The sequence below is a fragment of the Belonocnema kinseyi genome, chromosome 3 (genome assembly GCF_010883055.1).
Source record: "Belonocnema kinseyi isolate 2016_QV_RU_SX_M_011 chromosome 3, B_treatae_v1, whole genome shotgun sequence".
Lineage (NCBI taxonomy): Eukaryota > Metazoa > Arthropoda > Insecta > Hymenoptera > Cynipidae > Belonocnema > Belonocnema kinseyi.
The window spans coordinates 98,385,530-98,410,756 of record NC_046659.1 but is presented as its reverse complement, the minus strand read 5'-3'; the positions used below and the strand labels follow the sequence as shown (position 1 = coordinate 98,410,756).

General features: G+C 24.6%; 2 protein-coding genes across 2 annotated transcripts in view; both read left to right on the top strand.

Moving 5' to 3' along the window:
* LOC117169340 (protein THEM6) overlaps positions 1-11,380 on the top strand; it is a 28,598-nt gene extending 17,218 nt beyond the window's left edge. The window contains exons 3-4 of the mRNA XM_033355678.1: positions 6,496-6,681; positions 10,373-11,380. Of these exons, the coding sequence (XP_033211569.1) occupies positions 6,496-6,681; positions 10,373-10,483 (297 nt within the window). The 3' untranslated portion in view covers positions 10,484-11,380. The remainder of the gene's footprint in view (positions 1-6,495; positions 6,682-10,372) is intronic.
* Positions 11,381-21,843: 10,463 nt separating this feature from the next.
* LOC117170207 (protein THEM6) overlaps positions 21,844-25,227 on the top strand; it is a 17,709-nt gene continuing 14,325 nt past the window's right edge. Inside the window, exon 1 of the mRNA XM_033356819.1 lies at positions 21,844-22,069. Within this exon, the coding sequence (XP_033212710.1) occupies positions 21,925-22,069 (145 nt within the window). The 5' untranslated portion in view covers positions 21,844-21,924. The remainder of the gene's footprint in view (positions 22,070-25,227) is intronic.

Below are 25,227 nucleotides of genomic sequence, written 5' to 3'. Positions count from 1 at the left end.
AAAGCGTTTTAGAAAGCTTGAAAACTGTAGAAAACAGTGGCGTTCTCCGTTTTGGATGACATTTTTGTTCAACCTAAACTTGCTTCAGGATCACCGTGTTGTAATGTCACTTGACACTGCATGACACGATACTTTTTAATAATATGTACTATAGTATCATCTTCAAAATTGCTTTAATTTCGAATTCTTTTTTCAGTACATTATAATTCAAAGCTTTGAATTCTAAAATATTATTTTTGAAATTTCTTAATTTTCTGCGGTTTCCAATTTAAAAATTTGCAATGTAGTAGGCTACCTTTAAGACTATAAAAAGTTCCTGATCACTGCCAACCTGAAAATCAATCAGGCTCAAGCGGATTAGAAATTAATTGGAATTGAATGATAGTTTATAAAGAAAAAAAGATTTCTTTACGAGAAATATTTACCAACAGATGGATGCAAAATTGAGTTTAAATACATTTTACATTTTATTTTACAATAAGAGTTCTTTTTTACGCATGATTGCAAATGTTCTACAATAATTTTTAATTGATAGTCAGTTTTAAATTAAATAATTTTACATCTGAGTATTCTTATTGTTTTTTTTAATATTAGCAATCGTAGCATATTAATTTTAAAAACTTTAAAGTTGTAAATTTTTATTTCGAAGGATTTCTAGTTAAACACTTTTATATTAAATACATTCAGAATAAATTCATAATAATTGAAAATTAAAAAAATCGCTTGTTAAATTCATACTTCAAAAAACGGAAGATTTTAGAACCATAAATTTAAAACTGAATTATTTTTTGTTCGAAAATGTTACTAAATGGTGATCATTTAATAATTAAATTTTTTCTGAAACACACCATTTCGAATTAAAAGGCTTAAAATTTTGTTATTTTAAAAATTGAAATCATAGCGATCTTATTGTCTCTATTTTTTTTTTAATTTTTAATTTTTAATGTACTATCTTAAAATTGTCTGATTTCTTGTCGAACATTAAAAAAATGACTAATTTGAATGATTCTCATGATTATCAGTGGTGCCCCTTTATAAGTTTTACATTTGCAATTACAACTGAAATCTTTAAAGTATAATTACAACTAAAATTGGTTTACTTTTTAAACGATTGAAATTCACTGAAATAAATTGAATTTTTAAAGGATTCGTGTATGAAAAAGTTTTCATATCACAATTCCTGGCAAGCGAAAATGTTTAAGTTTTCAATTAAGTCCAAATTCGTTTAATTTTCAATGTTCCAAAGTAAACATTTTCTCATTGTTAATCTTTACCATTTACAATTACGTCATTTTAAACGGCCTTTTTGTTAACAGAATAATTCCATTTTAAAGGTTCTTGATTGTAAATGTTTTCTTTATAAACGGTGAAAACCCGATGAATCTATTCTTTGATTCTGGATGAAGTCTAATCAATTTTAATTAGAAGTAATATCATTTTAATTCGATTGAATTTGATGTGATATAACTTAAAAAAATTTTAATCTCGAATTATTATATTTTGAACGTTTCGAAATTGTCTTATTATCGAAATTAGAATCTGAAATTATACAATTTCAAGATTCTTTAACTAAAAAGAAAATTGTTCATTTTTGAACGTCTTAAATTTGAAGTGAAACAGTTTCTCTCCTTTTCTACTGAAATTGTCAGATTTTTTAAGTTTTAGCCCGACTTGTTTAATTTTGAGAGCTCCTGATTCAAAATTATTCATTGTTAAATTGTCAAATTTTAAACGATTTTATTTAGAAATTATAGATGTTTAATTACTCTTCATTCCATTCGCAATATAGTCCTTTTTCACAATTTTAAATGCTTTAAAATTGTTTATTTGATTGTTTATTTGTTTAAAAAATGTTGAATTCTTGTTCTTCATGAATTTCTCAATTATTTTTTATATTGTTTATATTTTTTGTGGTAGGAAATCAATTATTTTTTGAAACTTTAAATTTTTATTGTTATCTTCTAAAATTGTATAATTTTACTTGAAGATTTTAAAAAACCCTTTAAAATTTTTTGAATAATTGAAAGAATAAATAATAATAATAATAATAATAATTCTTAAGAAGCTGTTCAAAATAAGACGATTTGAAGTTAAAAAATTAAAAATTTTGTTGTTTAAGATGAAACTACGACAAAATTAAACTATCTAAAATTGATGCTGCAGTAATGGAATATTTTTAAAATTTAAAGGGTTGCAATTTTGGAGTTACGAATGTTCATTTTTGCTTTTAATAAGTTTTAATTTTGCAATTAGAATTTTAGTTCTTTTATTCTTAAAGGTATAATTACAATTTTTACCAATTTTAATTTTTAAATCATCTAAGTTTACATAAAATAATTTTTTAAAAGGATTTCAGTATAAAAAGTATTAATATCAGAATGTTTGGCGACTGGAATTTTTTTCAGTTTCATTGAAGTTTCAGCATTCCAGAGTAGAAATTTATACACTTATCTTGTTTACCATTCGAAAGTTTTTTTTATTTTGAATTTTATAAAATGATAATTTAATTTTAATGGTTTTTAACTCAAAAATTTTCCACTTCGAATGATAAGCATGACTATTGATTTTTTTTTATCTTAAAAAAATTTGTTAAATTAATTTTAATTTTTTAAATGTAATGATAAATTCAAATTCTGGAGTGTCTGCTGCTTCAACTTTAACTTTGACAAATTTAATTTTCTGATTTTTTTAAATTTTGGAATCTCTGAATTAGAAATTACGCAATTTCTATTCCTTTCTACTGCAATTTTTCGATTTTTAAAAATGTTCTCTACAGTTTTTCAATTTTTAAAACATCTGTAAGAATTATTTTGAAATTCAAACACTTTTAATATTAATGGATCCAATTTTGAAAACAATTATTTAGAAGTTATACAAGTTTGATTCATTTCCATTGCATTCTTAATATTGTACTTTTTTAATTGTACCTATATACTCTAATATGGATTAAATTGGAACGTTTCCATTCAAAATTATTAAATATTCTCCAAAAATGCCTAAAATTCGATGGTTAAAATTTTGTGTATAATCTTAGGAAATAAAATCCCAGAGATATTTATTTTTCACAATTATTCAGTACAATATTTATTAACAATAAAAATCCCAAACCTCAGTATTTATCAGGAAAATACAAACCTAATTCTCAGCTTCACTTGTCCCAAATGAATGAGTAATCTTTAAAGTAAATTTTGCAAAAAACGTAGGTTTGTTGCATCCTGTAAAACAAGGACGTGATAACGTATCTCTTCTTAGTTCCATGAGAAAATGAAAATTGAATGAAATTTCGTGTATTTCAATAAGCGACAAGAATTTCAAAAAATATCACGTTGGAAAAAAATTATTATTATACTCTCAAATGCTAAACTTAAATTTTATCTAAAATTTAAATTAAATTTTTTCATTGCTGTATCAAAATATGAGAATTAAAAATAGAAATTTTATTATAACGTGTAATATTTGATTTTTCAAGAATTTTCTGCAATAAATCTATTTACGAAAAAATGTTCGTCAACTAGTTCTGTACTGTTAAAATTCAATTAACTCTTAGAATACATGAAATTAATTTTTATGTATAATTTAAAAAAATATGTATGTTAAAAAGAATACTTTTTCTGATAAATATAAAAAATATGAAATTAAATTAAATCTGTGAATTGAAAAGAGATACATTTTTCTATGAGGATTGCATATGAACATTCGATGCTTGCCTGAAATTCATACAAAACATGAGGCATATTATACATTACATAATATTGATTTCGCTGATTTTGTATTTTGTATTATCATTATTATTATTATCGTATACGTTTTATAATATTCACTTTTTCTATATTTTCGAAAGAACTTGTGTCAGCACGTGTGACAAATTGTTGGAATACTTGCGCTGTCCGCGTAAGCTTGATAATCAATAATGCCAACAAGAAACTAGCACTGTCAACTTTGGGTCAAAATAATTTTTTTTTCATAGAATTTGAAAGAATCACCATTAAATAAATATTTGGTTTTTTCTGCCCATAATCATGGATTTTGTATTCAGCTGGTCTTTCTTAAACCAACATTTTTAGATTAAAAAAGAGAAAATTGAAGAGAGAGAAAAAGGGTTCAGAAATAATGAGACATAGGACCTAAATAAAAGAACAATGTCCATTTATAATTAAATTTAAATTTATTTTTAAGTTTGTCAAATTCGCAAATTTTTCTTTGGCCAATTTTTTATTACCTCTGGCCATTAACATTCAAATGCATACCAGAATTTTCTTTTTGTGATATTTAACATCGTATCATTTATACATAATATAAAACAATATTTAAGCTAAAAGTTTAAAATTTACAAATTTATTTATTTATTTTAAATAATAGATATAACGTTTATGGCATAAAAGCTATATTTTCAACAAAATACTTAAATTTCCAACCTTAAAAGATGAATTATCAACAACCAAAATTATAATAGTTGATATTTCAACCAAAAAATTTAAAACTTCATGCAACAAATTATTTTTGAAACCAAAAAGGAGAATTTTCAAAAAATTAAGATTCTTCTATCATGAAAAAAAGTCACCTAAATTGTTGAACCTTCAAATCAAGAGACGAATTTACCGTATAAAAATTGAATTTCAAAACAGAAAATATGAATTTTTAGCAAAAAAATTAACTCTCAACGAAAATGATGCATTTTTACAAAAAAAAGATGAAACTTTAAATCAAGAAGGTTATTTTTCTACGTGAAAAAGAGAATATTCAACTAAAGAAGATTAATTAAAAAATTTGTCATTTACATTTTCATTTTAAAAAGTCAATTTTAAACAACAATAAAACATAAATTTTCCAAAAAATTCTCAAGGAAACCTTCACTTAAGAAAATTAATTTTCAACAAAGTGTTTCAAGTTTTAGCCACGTAGTTACACGTTCAATTAAAAAAATCTATTCTAAACAAAAATCTTAAATTTTTAACAAAATAGATGAATTTTTATCGAACAAATATGAAATGTCTACTGAATTTGATACATTTCTAAATCAAAGAATGAAGCTAAAAAAATAGTTGAAATTTTTTCCGAAAAATATTTCAGTTGTTTTTTCAACACTACATATAATACGAGTTTTGAGCAGGAAGTAAATTTGCTACTAAAATATTTAAAGTTTCAAACCAAAAATTTTGGTAGTTATTAACAAATTAAAAATTAATTTTTTTACTTCGGATTCAGCAAAGACATATCTCACTCATTATTCATGTTCAAAGGACATATATTTTCAATTTTTTCTTTATATATATAAAAAATTCATAAGTTTTATGAAATTATTTATCATAAAATAAATTATTTATAGATAGATACACGTTATAAAACAGAGTTAATCAAAATTTATTTTGGCTAATTGAAGTGGATAATTGAATTGATGATATTCGAAGTATACACAAATAATCATTATCTCAATTTTGTCACGTTTTTTTATTGCGCGTTTTCTACCTCTAGAAGATTATATTTTTAGCTAAATACTTTATTACTGATTTAAAAATTCAACAAATTTGATAAAAAGTCATGCTTTTTTATGAGAAAATAAACTGGTTTGTTGATCATTCGTCTTTTTTGGTTAAAATTTCTACTATTTTGGCAGATAATTAACTTTTTGTTGAAAATGTGTATTTTGGTGTTGAAAATTTTACGAAAATATTTCTTGGTTAAACAATTTTAAACATTTTTGCGTCATTTTAGTTTCAAAAATTAATCTGTTCGAGCAGAAATTTGATCTTTTTTAAGCTAAGCATGACACTATTTGATTGAAAATTAGACTTGAAAATCTCATCTAATTGAAAATTGGTCTTTTTTAGTAGAAAATCTATCTCTTTGTTTTTATAATTCACCTATTTTGGAAGAAATTTCATCTTTTTTTTTGTTTGTTAAAAATACGACTGTTACATTATTTTAGCATTTTTCTTTGTAGATTGAAAATTCAACTATACTTTGTTAAAAATGCAAGTGCAATGTTTAAAATTTAATTATCTGTTTGAAAATTCAACTTTTCAGTTTTGAAAATTAAAATGCCTAATAAAAATTCGTTTTTTAGTTTGAAAATTTAAATATTTTTGGGTAAAGTTTAATATTTATTTATTAAAAAATCGATTAGGTAGTTGAAAATTTATATTTGTAGGTAAAAAATTTAACTTTTGGTTAAAAGTTCATCTATCTTGTAAAAAATTGGCCTCTTATGCTTTAAAATTCAATTATTTGGTTGTAAGTTTTTTAACCACTATCAAAATATCAAAAGTTTTAAGTTTAGTTTTATTTTCATAATTTTTTACTTTTCAATTTGGAAAATATATTTTCATAATGCATTTAAAAATTAATATATATTAAGTAATGTTTAATTCAAGATCATTATTGATAAAATTTCATAAACTTTATGTTACAATGATGTATTTTTTTATTGAAATATCAGATAATAGATAAAGTTGGGTGGCATTTTTGAAAGGTTTTTTGATTGATTAAAATTTTCAGATTATTTACTGGGACGAGAAGACTATTTTCATGGAGCATCGATTTATTACTCCAAGTGATGGGTTTGTCAGGGCGATAGCAATTTGTCGTCAGCGATTATTGGATTGCAGTGCTGAAGCTGTTGTGGGTGCTCTTATGAATAAAGGGGTGAAACAAAACGGAAGTGTCGAGGCTGGTGTTACACAGGTCAGTCAAAAATATACATATTTTTTATTTTATCACCACACACATTCATATTTTTATGTCCATGTTATTTAAAGTATTTTTATTTTGTATTTTATTAATTTAAGAATTTTAAATTAATTTCAACTTTTATTTCAAAATCTTTAATTTTTACTTCATTATAATTACGATATATCATTTTCAGTCACTTTTCTTATTTTACTTAAGGAATTATTTCCTGACAAACTCTTCCTAAAAATGACCCGTTCCGAGAATATTCCTCGGTGATTTTCACAAAATTATAATTAAAAGCAATAATTTTTCAAGATTTTTGCTAGACATAGCAACAAAATAGTTAAAAATAATCAATTCCGACCTCAGCTAGTAAAAGTGGTGAACACTTTTCAAATTTCAAATGACATAATTTTTCAAAAATTTGCCATACAACGAAAAGAATTTATTAGATAAACCAACAATTATTTTGAATAATTTTAGCAATTTAAATAGATTTCAAATAATTTTGAATGTTTCATAAATTAAAATTAATTTTTTGTGATTGGTTCCATGTTTAGTTAATGTTTAGTGCTTAAATTTGATCATAATAATTATGATTTCTGTTCTCTCCAACTTATCTGAATTAAACGAAATATTTGATGTATTTCACAGTTCATCTAAATAGACTTGAAATTAAACCAGAATTTCTGTTAATTCATCTTGAATTCTGTTAAATTCCATTAAATTATCTTAAATTTTTCCATATTTACGTCAAACTTATTAAATCCAAAGAATTTTTTAAAGAAATCTTCTAATTTTTATAAATTTTTTTGGAATCATCTTAAATTCTGTTAAATTCGCCCTTAAATCTGCTCACTCCCATTTTACTCAATGCGACGGGAATTTTTTTAATTTCGTTCAATTCACGTAATTTCTTATGAATTTCGTAAAAGACTCTTAAATTCTCTCAATTTCTTCTAAATTCACTTAAATTTGACTGAAATCAGCGGAATTTTCGAGATTTTTTCAATTTTGACCAATGCTCTGAAATTCTTATGGATTTGGCAAGTCTTTTAAATTCCCTTAGATATTCTAAATTCACTTTAATTTTACTACAGTTAATTAAATTTCTAAACTAAAACTAAATTTTTATGAAATTCAAAAAATTATGCGTTAACGTAAAAACTGATTAGAAAGACTTCCGAAATCTACAAACAAATTCACCTTTATTTTCATCGTCCAAATGGAAAAATGTTGTATTTAAAACCCTTGAAATTAAATTTTACTGAAAAAAATAAAAAATAGTTTTAAATAGGAAATTTAAAAAAAAATGTATACACTAGAAAGTTGAAACCTAAACAAATCCGAACTGCATTGAAAACTAAAAAAATAAAAATAAGTTGCGAAGAATTTGTATACTAAAAGTTTTTTCTACTCAAACCCTTAAAAATTGTTATTACTTTAAGTAAATTTCACCACTTAGAAATTAAAAATTTTCAAATTGTCATGTCTACTTTTCGAAATTTAAAACCACAAAACTTTCTGATTTCTTAAAATCTTCGAAATCGCAAAGTATCAAAATGAATGACTTGCTTAGAGAATAGATTAGAAACAATGAAAAATTTAGACAATATTTTTTCAAATTCAAGCCTCAAAAATGAGCGTATTTTGCAACCAGGCATTGAATATCGAAATTTTTTTTTTATGAATAATGTTCCAAAAAGCTCGACATTTCGAACTCAGTTTGGAAAAAAAGAACAATTTTTTCATGAAACAATATAAATATTTTTTAAATTTTCAATAGTTTCATTTGAAGAATTTTGAATTTTTCTTTCATTTTTAATAGTTGCATTTAAAAATTCTGTATTTTTATGCTAAACGTTAAATTTGCCAATTTTCCCTATCATAAGTTTAAAATTTGCGATTAAAATTAGAATGTTCGAATTTCAAAAAGTATAATTGACAATTTAAAAAAGGTTCAATATAAAAGATTAAATTTGCTTAAAGTAATAGCAACTTTTGAGGGTTCGAGAACAAAAAAGTTTTAATATCACAATAACTCGCGGCTAAATTTTTTTAATATTACATAAAATTAGGGTTTGTTTAATTATCTGGAGTATAAATTTTTTTAGTTTTCACTATTCTCATATGAAATCAATTTTTATTTCAAACGTTGTTTTTTAGAATTTTTCGATTTTTTAAATTGATAATTTTTCTATTTTGAACGTTGTGATTAGAGGCGAATTTATTTTTTTAATCCGGAAAAATTGTATAATCAATTTTTATGTTAAGTAATAATTTTTTCAATTAAATAAAAATTTACATTGTTAGAGTTTCAGAAGCTTTTACTCTGAAATATTCAATTTAGTTATGAATTTCAAATTGTCAAATTTTACTGGCTTCTCATTTAATTTCTTAAAAATTCAAAAGTTTTCTTCTTTAATTCACTCAATTCTGAATTATTTTGATTAAAAGTAGTACAATTTTCATACTTCTTAATTTGATATAATCTACTTTTTAAAAATTCTAATAGAAAAATATTTAACGTTTAAAATTATTGAACTCCTTCAACATTTTTATCTGACATCATCGAGGAAATGATTCAATTCTGAGATTCATGAATTCAAAATAAAATTATTTAATTCTGAATGCTTTGAATTAGAGATAACACAATTTCAACTTCTTCCTGATGAAATGATCCAAATCTAATCATTTTAGTTTGAAGGTTTTGAATTTTTAAAGCTTTTCTTTTACATTTTTTTCAATTGTACATTATCCAATTTTAAACGCTTTTATTAAAATCGATACAAGTTAAATTTCGTCTTTTTCAATTCGAAATGTCCTTTTTTAACAGTTTACCAATCTATGATATTTTGAAGAGAAAAAATTCTAAATTCAAAATCATTTCTTAGAAATTTAATTGAATCCTTTTGAATTTCTTCCAAGTTTCTTGGATTCCCTTAAATTCTTCTAAATTCACTTTACTATAATCAATTGCATTTTTCGTATTTTTTTTCTAATTAATTTATATTCATTTGAAATTTCTTTAATTCTCAATAACGTATCCGAAATAATTTTCAATTCTTTTGGACTCCCTTAAGCTTTTCTTCATTCACCCAAAATTTTAAGAGTCTATTGCATGTTTTAAGTAATTGATGAATTCTTTGCGATTCGCCTTGAATTTTTATAAATTTCATCAAAAATTGTCTCCCTTCCCTTAAATTTCTCTAAATCCGCACGAATTCTATTAGGAATATTGCTTTTTTTAATTTACTTAAATTCTGTTAGATTTTTCCGAATTCGATGGGAATTTTTCGATTTTGAGAATTTTGATCGATTCATTCAGATTCTCATGAACTTCATCAAGTATCTTCAATTCTTATAAATTCATTTTAATTCCGCTTGAATGAAAGTTTTTTTTCCCGATGCTATTCAAATTTTACTTCAATTCTTTTGTATTCTGAATTCATGTGAATTTATCCAGAATTCGTTCAAAATTCACCTGAAATTCTGATAAATTTCATTGAATTCTTATGAATTCTTTTGAATTCTTTTTAATTCTTCTGAATTCATTTGAATTTCTATAAGTTGAAAAGAACATTAGTCAAGTCTTTAATGTAGATTAGTCAATTTTAGTCAATTTTAGTCACTTTTTTTTAACTTTTTCCACTTTTTGCAAGTTTCTGTCTATTAATAAACATTTTTTTCGTCAAATTTTCAGATGCCCCACGTGAGACCAGAGGTACCACCAGAAGTGGCAAGATGGATAGAAAGCAATGAAATATCATCAGCAGCATTAAGAAGGACACCTGCTGTAGTTTTAAACTGCTGACAAAGGGATGACGCCATCACGAATGGCGTATCTTCGACACAATTTCACGAAACTACCATGGTCTAATTAAGCCGGATCAGTGCATAAAGTACCTGATTCTCGTTTTAAAACTGCGATTCTTCAAAGTGATAAACTAATTTTACGTTCATAAGTGACAAGTTACCATGAAACTAGGACTCGAAGCGAAAAACATTTGCTAGTTACATTATTACACTATCAATGAATAAGTGATTGTTCTAAACAAAAACAAAAAATGACATACTTAGATCCACAATGCAGTGGGTGGAATTTATATAATGAATAGAAAAGACAACACCCAGAAAAGTTCAATTGAGAATTGTATTCTCAAAAGGTTTTGCAAATGTCTAGAACGTTACATAGAGAGAAATTTCGGAAGATTAATTCACGGCACTGTTTCTTGATTTTATCACAGTGTGAGGCGAGAACTACGATCTCGGAACCCTTTCTTTTAAAGTATGGATTTTGAAGCTTTGGACATTAGGCCACGCCCCTTTGCTTCTATATCTCGAATTCTATGCTTTTAGATCATAGAGTCCGAGACTTTAAACCACGTAATTATTGTAGCTTTAAAATCACGCTATTCCGTGAATTAATCTCTTGAAATTTCTCTCTGTGTATTTGGAAATGCTTTAGCGGAATCTTAGATAATTTATATATTCTTAATTTAATCCATTCTCTGAAATTTTTTGAAATTATTTTTGATATTTAGGTACTTCACTACTTAAAACAAAGGTTGAATCAGTATTAAAAAAATGCTTTACAGAAATTCGGAAGCGTCCATTAATTGCGTAAGGATTTTTAATATGATAACATAAATAAACTTTGTATGTAATTTATTTATTCTTGCCTTAGGATGATTAAAAATTTTATCGACAATAAAATGAAATTATACTTTTGACCTAACAAATTTTTACAAAAGTTTCAGGATATTTTTCTTTTTTTCCCACACATTTTAAATATCAAGACTGATATTAAGGAAGAAAAACTGTACAATGGCAAATTTGATTTTTATTACAACTGAATTCTACATGCCAAAAGTTTTAATTTAAGCCATACCTGTAAAAAATCTGACTGAAAGACAAGATTTGAGCAGAGAGGTATAAATAAACAAATATCGAGTCGAGGATTTAAAAATTTCCTTGAAATCCCATCAAATCCTAAAAATCCCTTAGGAATTCCGTGTAATTTTTTTAAATCCGTGACATACAATTTCTAAAAATCGCTTAAAATCCTTGAAATTTCGTGAAAAATGTCGAAGTTTTACTGAATCCCTGGAAATCTTTAAAATCCCTCTAAAGTTCAATAAAATCATTTGAAACGGTGGAAATCTTTCCAAATCTCTTAAAATTCCTTACAATATATTTAACTCTATTAAAATATTTTAAAGACGAACAAATTTCTCGAAATCCCTTAAAATCCTTAATAATAATCAAAAATCCTTTGCCTTTTCATGAAATCTTTTAAACCCTTTTAAAATCCTTTACAGTTTTTTCGAAATCCTTTTAAATTTTAGAAAATCTCTTTAAGTATTTGAAATCTAATTTAAATTATTTCAAATGCCTTACAATATTTTTGAAACTCTTAAAATCACTTTAAAATCCGTTAAAATTCCATGAACTCATCAAAACTTCTTTAAATATCTTAAATTCTGTTCAATCCCTTTTAAATACCTTTGAAATCCTCTAAAATCTTTTGAAATCTCATGAACTCTCTTCAAGTCCCTTTCACGTTTTGAAAACTCATTCAAATCCTTTAAAATCCCGTAAAATATATTTAAATCTCGTAAAATCCATTAAGAAACTTAACAAACTGTGAAAGTTCTTAAAATCGTTTGAAGACGTCAAAATCCCATCAGTAGATACTCTGGTCCCAAGGCATTTATTCCCACAAAAACCCCTTATAATCCGTGAGAATCCCTTAAAATCTGTGAAAGTCGATTATAATCCTTAAAATTCCGTGAAATATTTCTAATTCTTATGAGACCCCTGGTTATCTTTGAAATCCTTTAAAAATTCATAAAAACTCCTTTCAATCCTTTGTATTATTCGGAAATCGTTTGAAATTTCGTTAGCTCTTTAGAAATCCTTTAGAATTCGTGAATAAACTTTTGAATGTTTAAAAATCTTCTAAAATCCTTCAAAATCTCGTGAAATCTTTAAACCTCCTATATTTCATTCGAAACCCTGAAAACCCTTCAAAATCCCTTGAAATTTGTTAAAATCTTATAAAATCTGTTTAAGTCCCTTCAAATCTTCGAAATCCCATTAAAAACCCCTGCTATTGTTTCATAATTGTAAAAATATTTATGTATTATAAGAAACTTTGCAAAATTCCTTGAAATATTGTAAAATATTTTCGGAACACTTCAAAAATTCCTCACAATTCTTTAAAAACTGTAAAAATCCTTGAAAACTTAAAATTCCTAAAAAATTTCTTTTTATCCTATAAAATGCGTGAAAGTCCTCAAAAATCCATGAAAACGACGAAAATCCTTGAAAACCCTCTAAATCCTAAGCTTTTCCGAAAATCATTAGAAATTCCCCTTGATTTTTAAAAAACCCTTGAAATATGTGAATTTTATTTTGATTGTTGTAAAATCCTTTGAAGTCCCGTAAAACTACCAAAACTTCTTTAAATCTCTTAAAATCACTTAAAATCCGTCAAAATATCGTGAAATCATAGAAACCTCCTTGGATTTCTCAAATTCCGTTAAAATCCATTTTCGAAAATCCTTGGAAATCCCTTTAAATCTTCTAAAACCTTATGCAATCTCTTTAAATACCTTCAAATCCTTTAAATTAATTATAGTTCTTAAAAATCCGCGGAAAAGCCTTAAAATACCTAAAAACTATTTAAATTTTTGAAAATCCATCAAACATATAAAAGTCTTAAGAGATACCATAGTAAGTCCCTATAAAATTAACTGAAAGTCCTCTTAATCCTTTTTATTATTCGGAAACCCTTCGAAATTCCATTAATTTTTTGAAATCCTTTCAAATCTGTGAATATACTTTTGAATCTTGTGAAATCTCTTCAAATCCTTTAAAATACCTAGAAAGCATCGTATCCTCTTTAAATCTCTTAACATTGGTAAAATTCCTTTATGAAATCTTTGAAATCCCCTGAAATCTTATGAAATCTCTTCAAATCCCTTAAAATCTTCGAAATCCCATTAGAATCCCCTAAAATCTTCAAATCCTTGCAAATGCCTTAAAATCCTTAAAAATGATAAAAATCTCTGAGAATCAATTAAAAATTTTCAAATCTTACGAAATCCCTTTAAAACTCATGGAAACTTCTCTAAATTGTTTGTATTATTTGGAAATCCTTTAAAAATCTATTTAATCTTTTGAAACCTTTGAAAATCTTTTAAAATCCCATCAAATTATCAACATTCTATTAAATCTAAAAAAATCTCATGCATTTCCCGTGAAATCATCGGAATCACATTAAAATTTTTGAAATCCGTCTAAAATTAATTGGTACTCTTTTAAGTCCTTTGAATGATTTGAAAATCCTTAGAAATTCCATTAAAACTTTTGTATCCCTATTAAATTGGTGCATATGTTTTAAAACCTTTTACAATCACTTGAAATCTCGTGAAATTATTAAAACTTTAATTTCCATAAAATCCTGAAAAATCCCGCGAAATCATCCAAACTTCATAGAAACTTTCGAAATCCCTTGCAGCCTAGTTCACAGTGAAAATAATTGATATATTACATGTTTATTAGAAAATATAAAATCTTACATAAGAAGGGGCAAGATTGCATAAAAATCTTGTGAATCCTTACAATAAGGGAGTCTAAAGTTTTAAAATCGACCCTACATAATTAATGGAAATTCCCTTCGCTAATTCTTTAAAGAAGTATTAAAACTAAGAAAGTAAATATAATTTCAAAAAAATTGAGAGAATTTGAATATATAGGTGACAAATAATTGTGACTAAGAGTGCGTTCGAATTTGTATTCGCTCCGATTGGACAGTAAACACGATGAAAAAAGAAGATCGGGCATTAATCAGCCAAAGATTAAGTGCGCCTTAAAACTAGATTAAAAAAATAAATAATTAAAAACTGATAGAAGCTAATCAGCAATAATTTTTTGTTTGCAGTGACGCATCCATGTTTTAGGAGCAATATGTGATTAACGATAGCGATGTGAATTAAATATATCGAACAAGTTGTGAAAAGTCACGTAAAACGAGAAATAATTCATAGTTAATGACGCAAGTTTTTTAAGATTCCAAGGAGTCTGCACATTGTGCAATCACCTTTTTTATAAAGTCTGTAAGCACATTAAAATAGTAGATTTTTCGATTGTGATAGCGAGTCTCTTTTTTGTTTGAGATTCGTGCTGATAAATTAATAACCTAGAGTATTTAAAAATAAAGTTTTGTAATCAAGGTAAATTTAGTAAATTAATTCAATAAAATGAATTGAGGCCACAAAAAGAGCTCTGTTGTTTACGTCCCCCAAAAAAGAGGAAAACTCAAAAAAGATTTATACAATATATTTTATTTAAACTATAAAGATTTTGGAATGAATCAATAAATATTATTATAAACTCTCTTATTCAAAGTTTTTTGAGTCTACTATACATTAAGGGAACAAGTCCATAGAAATATAATTGCAAGTAATCTGTATTTGATGTGAGCTTTTGAAAAAAGTAATAATACCGAAAGTGCTCAGGTAATCTTAGAAGTAACCAATATCTAAACCAAGAATTAAATAAAACTAATAAGTATAATAGATTTGCAAATGCTACTTATTATCCATAGGTGAAAAATGTAGCTTCCCTTTCGTGAAATATATTTTTTATGTTTTCTGCCCTTTTAATATTTTATTGCACATTAAACACGAATGTTTAGGAGCAAGTTCCGGCATTTAAAAAAAAAGTTGCATTTTACAGAAAATTTTTCCATCTGTGTCGATTTTTCAATGACTGTAACTGCCTTGTTAATTCTGCTGCGTCAGTTCACGAATTTTTGATTTAATTTGTATCAAATTTCAAATGTTTCTTCGGAAATTATTTATTGATTGGAATATGTCAATGTAATCAATTTATCAGGCCTTTGTCGAATAAAGTTATAAGTTTTTATGAGAAAATTGTTTCAGTTTAATTTAGACGTGTAAATTTTATGCATAATTTACATTGTCTTATTGATTAGAGAATTTAAAATTTGCTAAATTTTAGAAGCTACTTTTTTGAAGCAAAATTTGCTTAATTTTCTGTATAATTTACCAAAGATGTATGTAAGATTTACAGAAAATCTGTAAAATACCTAAAAATTTCTTATTAAGTTCGAATCATTTAAAGACAAATGCTTCAAAAATACAGCAGTAAAAATTTGACAAAACATGAAATTATTTACCTTCTTTTTATTGATTATAGAATAAAATATCATGTTAGAGGATTATTCCTGGAATAATTTTTCAAACTTATGCACGAATATTTAAAAGAAATTTGATAAGATTCGATATTGTGAAAATGACGAGACAGCTATATTTTATAATCTTACATCGTCAGTAATTTCATCATGTAAGAAAGAAAGTGATGTAGGCTTTAGGAAAGAAAAATGTGTGAAATTTAATTCAGCAGCATTGATGATAATTGAAACATGAAACGTAAATTGATTCAGAGGCAGACTAGCAGAGAGTATTATGAAAATTGGCACTTTAAATTATAATGGTAGAGATAAAATTGCAAAAATTAATGAATTGTGCATTTGAATTTTTGTTTAATTTTACCTAATTATGTTAAAATAAATCAAATTTGCAGAAAATATAGACTAAGTATCAATTAGATTAATTTCAGGAAAGCAATAACACTTCTACAAAATTCGAATTATTCAAAAGAAAGAAGTGAGAAAGTACTTTCGAGTGTTTATGGAAAAAATAGTTGGAAAAAGTTAATACTTTCCGAGAAATTGCACATCAAAATTTGCCTGCGGTCATATCCATGATAGTCCAATGGAAAATTTATACTTTAAAATTGATTTTTTTTCACTCTAATATTTCTCTAAAAATAGGTGTATTTTGAAAATATCAAATGCATTGTTGTCGCTTTTCCTTAATGTTGATTAATTAATTTGAAAACTCGAAGGAATGTTGCCAAATTCACAAAAACAATAGAAAATCGAGTTTTAGTTTATTAAAATTGTATTATTGTATTATTACATTTTTAGTTACAACCATTCATTTTCAATCAAGAGGAAGTAAATGTACAACAAAAAAGTTTAATTTGCAACCACACTGATAATTCTTTGATTAAAAATGTAATTTCTTAACAAAGCGTGTAATAGTTGGTATTTTAATTTTTAATAAAAAAAAACGTTTAAATTAAATCAAAAAATACAAATTTTTAACAGAAGATTTGAATTTTCTACAAAGCAAGATTTTCCAATAAATAAACAAAAAAATTCCCATAAAAAATTTGAGTTTCTGAATCATAAAGGAGAATTTAAAAAAAAGTTAAATTTACAACCCAAAAATATCCATTTTAAATATCTATATTTTTTAAATTTTTGAACGAAGAAATTAAGTTTTTAATAAAATGATGCATCTTCAATTTAAAAAATTAATTTTTTACCAAATAGTTTAATTTTCAACCAAGCAAATGAATACATAACTAAAAAGATTTAACGTTCATGAGAAAAAAAATATACGAAAAATGGAATAGTTAAATTTTTAATTAAAAAATATCATTTTTAAGACAAAAAATTTCAACCAAAGAAATAAAATTTCAACCAAAAAGATTAATTTCTTACTAAAATAAAATAATTTTTAAGAAAATACATGAATTAAAAAAAAATTAATTAAAAAAAAGCAGATAAAATTTCAATTAAATAAGATAAATTTTTAACAAAAAATAGAAGAGTTTAAATTTTTAGTCAAAGAAATAAGTTTTAACAAAATGAAGTACATTTTTAACAACATAATGAAATTTTCTACGAAAACGAATTAATGTGTATCATTTAAAGAAGGTTCGGCAAGAAGTGAAATGGTTAAGTTTTTAGTTTAAAACATCATTTAAAACTCTTTAAAACTAATTTTAAACAAAATAAATGAAATTTCAAATAAAGTCTTATCATTCCAAAAAAACAACAACATTTTTAACAAAACAGATTAACTTTCAATAAAAAAAGTAAAATTCCCCAAAAAAAATGTTTTTTTTCAGTATTAGTATTATATAAGTATTTTCGTACTAGATGCAGTGTATTTATTAGCCTTCAAGCTATTTCCACTCTTGATCTTATAATAATAATAATAATAATAATAATAATAATAATAATAATAATAATAATAATAATAATCCAAAATACCTACTTCAAAACTGAATTTATTAGTAAAAATAACAAATTATTATTCAAAGAAATTGATTTTCGACTGGAATGATTAATTTTTTACCAATAAAAGAATGATTTTTAACAAAATACATGTGCTTCATATCAAGTATCTTAATTTTTAATGGATTTTTTAACCTAATAATTACATTGTTAACATAGAGGTTAATTATTTACTAAAAGATTAATGTTCTACCACGATAGACGAAGTTTCTATAAAATACATAATTTTTCAAAAAAATGGTTATATTTTTAACTAAAGGAGATACATGCTTAACTAAACATGGAATAGTTGAAGTTTCAGTTAAACAAATAATGATGGAAAAATATTAACAAAATAGTTAGATATTGAAAATAAAGAGTGTTCAATTAAAATGATGAATCAATAACCCAAAAAATCAATTTCAAACCAATTAGTTTCACTTTTAGCTAAGTAGTTAAATTTCCAATCATAAATATACATACGTAGTAGAATTTAGATTCTTCTTTTTTTCCTTCTACGAGGTATTCATCTTGAAAAATGTTAAAAAGTGAAGAATTAATTTGTGTAAAATGTACATTCATTACAAAAATATAGCAAATTGAGCGGAGCAAAAAATTGTCCAATAGAAGGATTTTTTGTAATTTTTTCCACAGAATCAAATCGCGCTATTTGTTTTTGCATATTCTGCACATTTAAAGAAATTATTTCAAAAAAAGTTCTAAAAATAAATTTAAAATAATTTTTTCTTTTTAATAATAATACAAGAATAAAATAAAATCGATTAATCTATAATTATATTTAATTAAATTTATTTTTTACGGGTTCCAATTGCAAAAATTAAAAAAAAAATAGAAAAATGTTTCAAAAACTTAAAATAAAAATTTTATTACGACATAGTTTGGTATTTGTCAGGTCTAATGACACCAAAGTGCCAAAGACATCCATATCGGCCGGACCTGACAGAAACTAGTTGCTAGTCATGATTCAGGTCGACGGCAGAGACGTAGTCATAAAATCTGAAACCTTTTCCTTCAAGAAATTTTTAACCACTTTTTATTAATTAAAATTTTTCAATCCTGAAAAAAGGAAATAATATTAAAATACTATTTTGCGTTATCTTGTAAAACTCCATACATTCGCTTTATTTAATGTTGAATTTATATATTGTTGGTAAAAGAGAAACCTGCATTTATGATTTTTAATATTGTTATTTTAAAACATTAGAATACATTAACAACAAATTTAGAGGTCATAAATAAAATGTTTTTTGAATACTAAAAAATATATTTTCATTTAGAAAGTATTTTCATATATCATCAATTCAGTAAGTAATTCTTTTTTTATTGCTGTTTGTAGAAGTGGTACTTCTTCACTTTGATGTATGTTTTCGAATTTAAGAGTAAACAGTTTGAAACCAAGAAATTAAAAATGTGTGAAAATCAAGTTATCAAATAATTATATTTTTGTTTTTTTAAACGCGCGTACAGTATCGCATTTGTGGTGCTTATTGCCAATCTAACACCAAAAATATTAGCAAATAACATTTTTAAGTTCAATTCGAAAAATAAGTGATCAAATTGCCAAAAATAGCAATTAATTATAACTTTTTGAACTGCAAAATGGGTATGATCAAGCAAAACTTCCTTTCTCTTTTTCCAGTTCGAAAAATTATCACTTTGAATAAATAAAAAGTGATACACATTTATAACTTATTTTAAAAGGAAATTTATTTAGCGTATTATAATTTCAATGTTAATTATAGCAATTTTTCATTTGCACTATTTCAATGTTACAGAATAATCAACTTTTAAATATTAAACTTAATAAGCAATTAGTGAAATTCATTAAAATATTTCAATTCAATTCAATCTCTTTGCAAAAAAATTATAAAAGTGAGTATAACAAGGTATAATCAGTGTAGAAATTAAAAAGATTAAAAAATTTAGATAATGAAAACAAATTATGACCATTTTGTATCTTTTCTCAAAAAAACATCTTTTTTTCGGTATCACGCAACTGATATTTCACTTTTCGAGTAGAAGGAATTTTTCGAAAAATTGATAAAACCAGTTACTTCAAAATTAGAAAAATTAATAAATTACCGACGAATTGTTCATTATTTGAAAAATTTTAAATAGCAATTATTCATAATTTCTTGAGCTGGAAAAGGAGTTGGATATGATAAAACTCCTTCATTCCCTTTTTCAGCTCTAAAAAATTTCATTTTAAATTAAACAAATGTTTAAAAACATTTATAATTTATAAATAAAAGAAAATTCACTTAACATATTATTATTTTAACGTTATTAATAGCATTTTAAATTTTTAGTATTTTAATATTTCAAGTTAATTATCTGCTATATATTAAAATTAATAAAAATTAGAGTAATATCTCAAATAATTTAAATCTATTAATATTAAACAATAGTAAAGTATCTGAACGATCTACATTTAGTTCTAGAAATTTTATTTGTGAAAAAAAATCTTGTGATTATTTTGCTGTATTTCAGAAAACTAAAATTTTTTATGAAAGATTTATAAAATTATATAATATATATAATTATATATTATATATTTATAAAATAAGCGATTGAAAAAGAAAATTCTAATTTTTGTGTGTATTTTTTGACCAAAATACAAATGTTTTTGGGTCTCACCTGGCTGATATTCAGCTTCTGGACTAAAAAAAGAAATTTTGTTCAAAATGTATTAATTCATTTATTTCAAAATACGGATTATTCATCAAATAAACGAAAAAATTCAACTTTTTAATTTTTATTATTTTAAATGACAACTATTTATCATTTTTCTAACTGAAAAATGCGATAGGGTGTGACAAAACTCCTCCAATCTTTTCTCCAGCTCAACAAATTTTTATTTAAAATAAAACGAATGTTTATAAACATTTATAATTTTGTAATAAAACATGATTCATTTAGCTTATTATTGATTTAATTTTATAGCAAGTTTACATTTTTCTATTCTAATTTTTTTAATTAATCATCTGTTGCTATTAAAACTGTGGACAATTTGTTGAATTTATTAAATTAATATATATTTAAAATCTATGATGTCTTTAATATATTCTGATTTCTTTCAATATAATACCATTTTTCTTATATTACTTCGTTTTAAAATTTAATTGTTTTTTTTATTCAATACAAAAATATTTTTTAATTGCTTTTGTGTTTTAAAAAGAAAAGACAAAAGTTTTTTATTAAAAAATTATAAAAGTAACTTTAAAGCAATTATGATTACCTGTAAAAAACATAACGTTGAACAAAATTAATTATTGAAACATACATTTTGGTCTTTTTGGTATTTTTTTTACAAAAATACACATCTTTTTTGCTCTCCATCGACTAATTTTTAAAAATTTATAAATATTTCTATTTTATTTATTTAAAAAATTAGCATATAATATTGCTGTTTTAATGTTAATTATAGCAGTTTTTCATTTTTATCATTCTAATATTTGAAATTGATAAACTATTAATATTAAAATTAATCAACAATTTGTGAAATTCATTAAAATAATTATAATCTTTTAATATTTAACATTCATGATAGCTGCGATGGATTTAGATTCATTTCAACATAATATAGCTTTTATATTATTTCGTTTTGGAATTTAATTTAAACAAATAATTTTTTCATTTTTTGTGTTTTTTGGCAAAAATACAACATTTTTTTCCTTCGACTTCTCTTCAAAGTAAATAAATACCGAATAATTTTTAAGATTTTGTATCCTGAAATTAAATAATAAGTTACAAAAGATTTGTTATTAAATATTCAGCAATATATTAGTCTTCCATTTTTATTGCTTAAAATAATACTGCAAAAAAATAACAGAGTTTTATTTATATTCTTTTGTATTTTTATCGATTTTTTTTTATTTTAGGGGGCCATGGCCCATCCAAAAAACAGGTGTTCCTACGTCGCTGATACAAGAAATGATTCGGTGAAATTTCATTCTGGACTTCTGGACACTGGACTTCAATTTTCAGTCTCCCGCTGACCACAGTGAGTCAAGCATCGTTTGGAATTTCTGGTTTCTTGTGATATTCTAGTGTACATAAAACCAGGATCGACCATGTTGTGCTACTGGACCGTAGCAACAATAGCAATTTTATATGTACTTTTTGATGTGAATTATTTCCTGAGAATTATTTTCACGATCGGCTGGGGAAGATTATTTCAAAAGAGAAAGAAGATCCTGGAGCCAACTGCTATTTATGGTGAGAATTTAAAACGGGACTTAAGTTTAAGAGCTGTTTGAATATTTCATTCGCAGTGGAAAGAAAATGTTTAAGTTCTAACGATTTATAAGTAATTTAATTCCTCCTGAAATAAATAAGATAGGTAAATCGGGACGACTGAAAAATCCCAAAAAATAAAATTTCCGGCACTAAAAAATTGCCGAATTTGAAAATTCCCGAATAATAAAATTTCCGAAATATAAAAATTACGAATTGAATAAATTAGGCATAGTAAAATTCCCGAACAATTTATAATATTACCGAATTAAAACCTTCCTGAGAGTTTTTAATATTAACAAATTTTAAAATTTCTGACAGAACGTTGCTAAATCACAAAATATGAAAACTATAAAATTCCCTTCATATAAGGTTCCCGAATTTAAACTTTAAAAATATTATTCAGTGACATCTATACTAGTTTTCTGAAAGATGTCGGATTTAATTGACCCAATTATTAAATTTGTTTAAAGAAATTTTTCATTGGCATTAGGGTCTTATGAAAATACTTAATTATAAAACATGCATTTCTTAAATTATTAGCTAATGAAACATTTCATCAAACCAAATTAAAAATATTTTTCTTTCGATAAATATTTTTTATTCATTAAAAATATAATGTTCATTAAAGAAAGTTTTTTTTTTAGTAAAAAATTCACTACGGAAAACTGCCGAATTATAAAATGTCCAATCTAAAAAATTCCCTAAACTGAATAATTAACATTTTTTGTCAAACAAATATTATTTATTCATTAAAAATAAAATAATGAAATATTGAGCTCGGACATTTTTTTACGTTTAAAGGTTTTTAAATTTATTGTTTAAATTCAGTATAACAATCCATGAAAAAAATATTGTTGTGTATGGAAAATTATGTTTGAGAATTTGCATGGTATTTTCAGAAAATTACAAAAAACCTTCTCAAAAATCGAATTGTGAATTAAAAAAAAAAAAAAACTTCGAGATAAATCAGTGCTGAATTGAATTCTGCCTTATTTGAAAAATTAAAATGGATAAAAGTGAATTTCTTGTTTAATTAAATATAATTTTTTTCTTTTCAAGCGCACGTGTCTTCAAATTCACTTTTTCATATCATTCTTATACAATTATTGTTAGTTTAAATTCAAACAATAGGAATTTTCTAGTTCAGATATTTTACAATTTCGCCATTTCCTGTCATGAATTTTGTTGTTCGCGCATTTTAAAATTCGGTAATATTATAAACTGTCGGGTATTTTATTAGTCTGGAATTTCCAAATTCGCTTTTCATATTACACACATTTTTTAATCTCGGGAATTTTCCACTTCAGAAAACTTTAAATTATCGGGAATTTTTAGTCGTTCCCAGAAATAGAAACCGGAATGTCATAAAAAATCATTTATATACCATTAAAAGACTACTTAATGATGCACATGTCTAAATTCAAGGCTATTTTGGTACTAAGAGACAAATGAAAAAAATATGTTGATAATTGTACTTACTGCGTTGTTTACCTTTTCTAGCGTAGTTTCTTATATAATGATTTTGCTAAAATCTTAATTTTATTCTAGTTATATTTCATTATAATATGGTATTGAAGAACAATTTTCATTTTTTATTTTTTAAAACGCTATACTCTAAGTTTATTCCTGCTAGTAAAAAAATACAGTCACAAAATTTCTTTCATTTAAAAAAATTGTGTAAATTTTCCGCTAATCAGTTTTACGTTTAAAAAATAATTTTCTTAGTTTTTGATTTTTCAAAAACACCAGTTAAAGGCTAAACCATTGTTTACTACTACAAAGTATTTGTTACTTATTAAGGAATAAGATCTAAATGTATTAAATAAAAACATATTTTCGGACATTAACCGGAAAAATGTATAATTTAATAATAATCCATTGTCAAAAATGGCCCCTGAACATTTTTTGTCCTGGAAAAATACAAACAGGATTTCTTCTACAATATAAAGAGAACATTTTTCTATGAGTAGTGAATTAAAAATATTTTTAGTGAGTAACAGAAAAAAAGTGAATTTGCAACTAAATAAAAAATACACCTTTTTAAAGATTAAAGATTCCTATCATACTTCAAAATGTATTTTGTGACTAAAATAGAATAAAGGTGTCTAATATGCATTAATAATGAATGAAATGTTCATTTGAGTTTAAAAGAATTCGATGAAGTTTTTCAGAATGTTGGGCGAACTTCAGCTAATTCGGGATAAATTATAAAGAATTCAAAGAGAATTTAAAAGAATTCGAAATATTAAAAAACTATATTTATATCCGTAAAATAAGAGTTGAGTTGAGGGAATTCAGTTCATTTAGGTGAATTTAAAAAAATAATTTAAAAAGAACAATGGATGAAACAAAATTTGAGTGAATTAGGAAGAATACCAAGAAAATATTAATTAAGACAAAGTAGATAATTCCATAAAAGTATTACGAATCTAAGATGAATTTAAAGGAATTCAGGATGAAGTCGTAAGAATTCGTAGTGAAATTAAAGCAATTCAAGTAAGATTCAAAGTAACTTAAATGAATTGGAAAAAAATTCATGGATTTCAGTAAAAGTGAAAATAGTTAATGAGTATTTGAGAAAATTCTGGAGACTTTTTTAAATACATAAGAGTTCGAGCTGAATTTTAAAACACATGCGCCTCCAATATTAAAAGATATTTCTATCTATATTTTCTCCTATCTTAATAATATTGTTAAAAAAAACTATGCAGTATTCAATTTATCACTGATCTATCCTCAAATTACTTTTTTTAACACAGAATTCGATTTTCAAAAACGTTTTTTTATATTTTAAAAGAATACTATTAACATTTTTAAAAAAATTTCATTCAGGAATATAAATACACACACACACACATATATATATATATATAGCTTCAAGGAGTTATGTGTGGCCCTCATAACACCTGATAAAAAATGCCCACCCATCACTACCGAGGAGGTGAAAAAAATATCAAGAGGGATGAAGAACTATTCTGCACCGGGACCAGATTGTATCAAAACCTTCTTGTGGAAGAAGTTTTCTTCAACCCATGAGCATTTGGCCCGTATATTCACCTCATATTTGAAGTCGGAAGAGCCGATTCCAGAGTGGTTGGTGGAAGGGCGCACAATACTCCTGCCGAAAATAGGCAACT